We start from the raw sequence: 905 nt of genomic DNA, 5'->3' as shown, positions 1-905 counted from the left end.
CTTTAACCAATCTTATTGAGTAGACTAAACGCAAAGTTCCAGACCAATGAAAAGATTTTTTATAGCATGTTCTGTTTCTCCATTCTCAGGGTCATGTACCAGCTGATTCTACAGAAACAGAAGGAGGAAGAAGAAAATAAGTCGAAGAAATCCCGGAAATCCCGAATCAGCTCTCGCCTGGTCATTGACGTGAAGAAATACGAGCCAGAAGATTTCCGAAAGATTGTCCAGTTCATCCATTGTGGAGCAGTTGACGTCACTGCCAAAAATGTCACAGGTAGGAACAAGTTTAAAGTATCCCGACACAAAGTGTGCACCAGCAAACTGTGCTTAGTGTCATGGCCAACTAATTTTGACCCCGAATAGCATTTCTTGAATATCAAAAGTAATCGCTTGGTGCTTATATATGTTTTAATATTTCTTTTGTCATATTGGAAAAAAGGCTAAACTTCACCGTTAACTTATTTACAAATGTTTTGTTTGATAGGTCTTTTGTGTGGAGCAAGCCAGTTTAAACTCATGGACCTTAAAGTGGCATGCTGGGATTTCATCACGCGGTGTTTCAAGTCTGAAAACGGATCCATAGCAGCGATCCGGAAAGGTGCTCATCAGTACAGCCATCATAAAACAGCTGGCAAGCTCTTATCTAAGGTCAGTTGGAGGTCAAATTACGAACTATTGGATCTTATCCACTCATGATTATTATTAATTTTTTTTTCATTTACCTCTCTTCACGATAATTCCCTTTTTGAACTGATTCTATTTTGCAAACACTCGTATTGTCGCCATTTTGGACTGCGATCAAAGTTTTTGGACTACTATGTTTACTGTTTTCGATACCATTGATTCCTTCATTAGAGAAAAACATCACTATAATGAATCTCTTCGTTGTTACAGATTTCCAA

The 905-nt window shown here is 38.1% G+C and overlaps 1 protein-coding gene across 1 annotated transcript; it reads left to right on the top strand.

The window, feature by feature from the left end:
* The first annotated feature begins 92 nt into the window (after positions 1-92).
* LOC110440746 (serine-enriched protein-like) lies at positions 93-831 on the top strand. Its single transcript, XM_021483893.1, has 2 exons — positions 93-277; positions 488-831. Exons 1-2 carry the CDS (start codon positions 94-96, stop codon positions 697-699), a joined length of 396 nt encoding a protein of 131 aa, XP_021339568.1. The 5' UTR covers position 93; the 3' UTR covers positions 700-831.
* The last annotated feature ends 74 nt before the right edge of the window (positions 832-905 follow it).

This window comes from Mizuhopecten yessoensis, unplaced genomic scaffold (assembly GCF_002113885.1).
Source record: "Mizuhopecten yessoensis strain PY_sf001 unplaced genomic scaffold, ASM211388v2 scaffold705497, whole genome shotgun sequence".
In the NCBI taxonomy this organism is placed as follows: Eukaryota; Metazoa; Mollusca; class Bivalvia; order Pectinida; family Pectinidae; genus Mizuhopecten; species Mizuhopecten yessoensis.
This window is presented reverse-complemented; position numbering and strand designations above follow the sequence as displayed.

Bases quoted from the DNA above. Each gene is read 5' to 3' on its own strand.
- LOC110440746 (XM_021483893.1), top strand. From the start codon at position 94: ATGTACCAGCTGATTCTACAGAAACAGAAGGAGGAAGAAGAAAATAAG. The intron at 278-487 runs GTAGGAACAAGT...TTTGTTTGATAG, and splicing joins CACTGCCAAAAATGTCACAG to GTCTTTTGTGTGGAGCAAGC.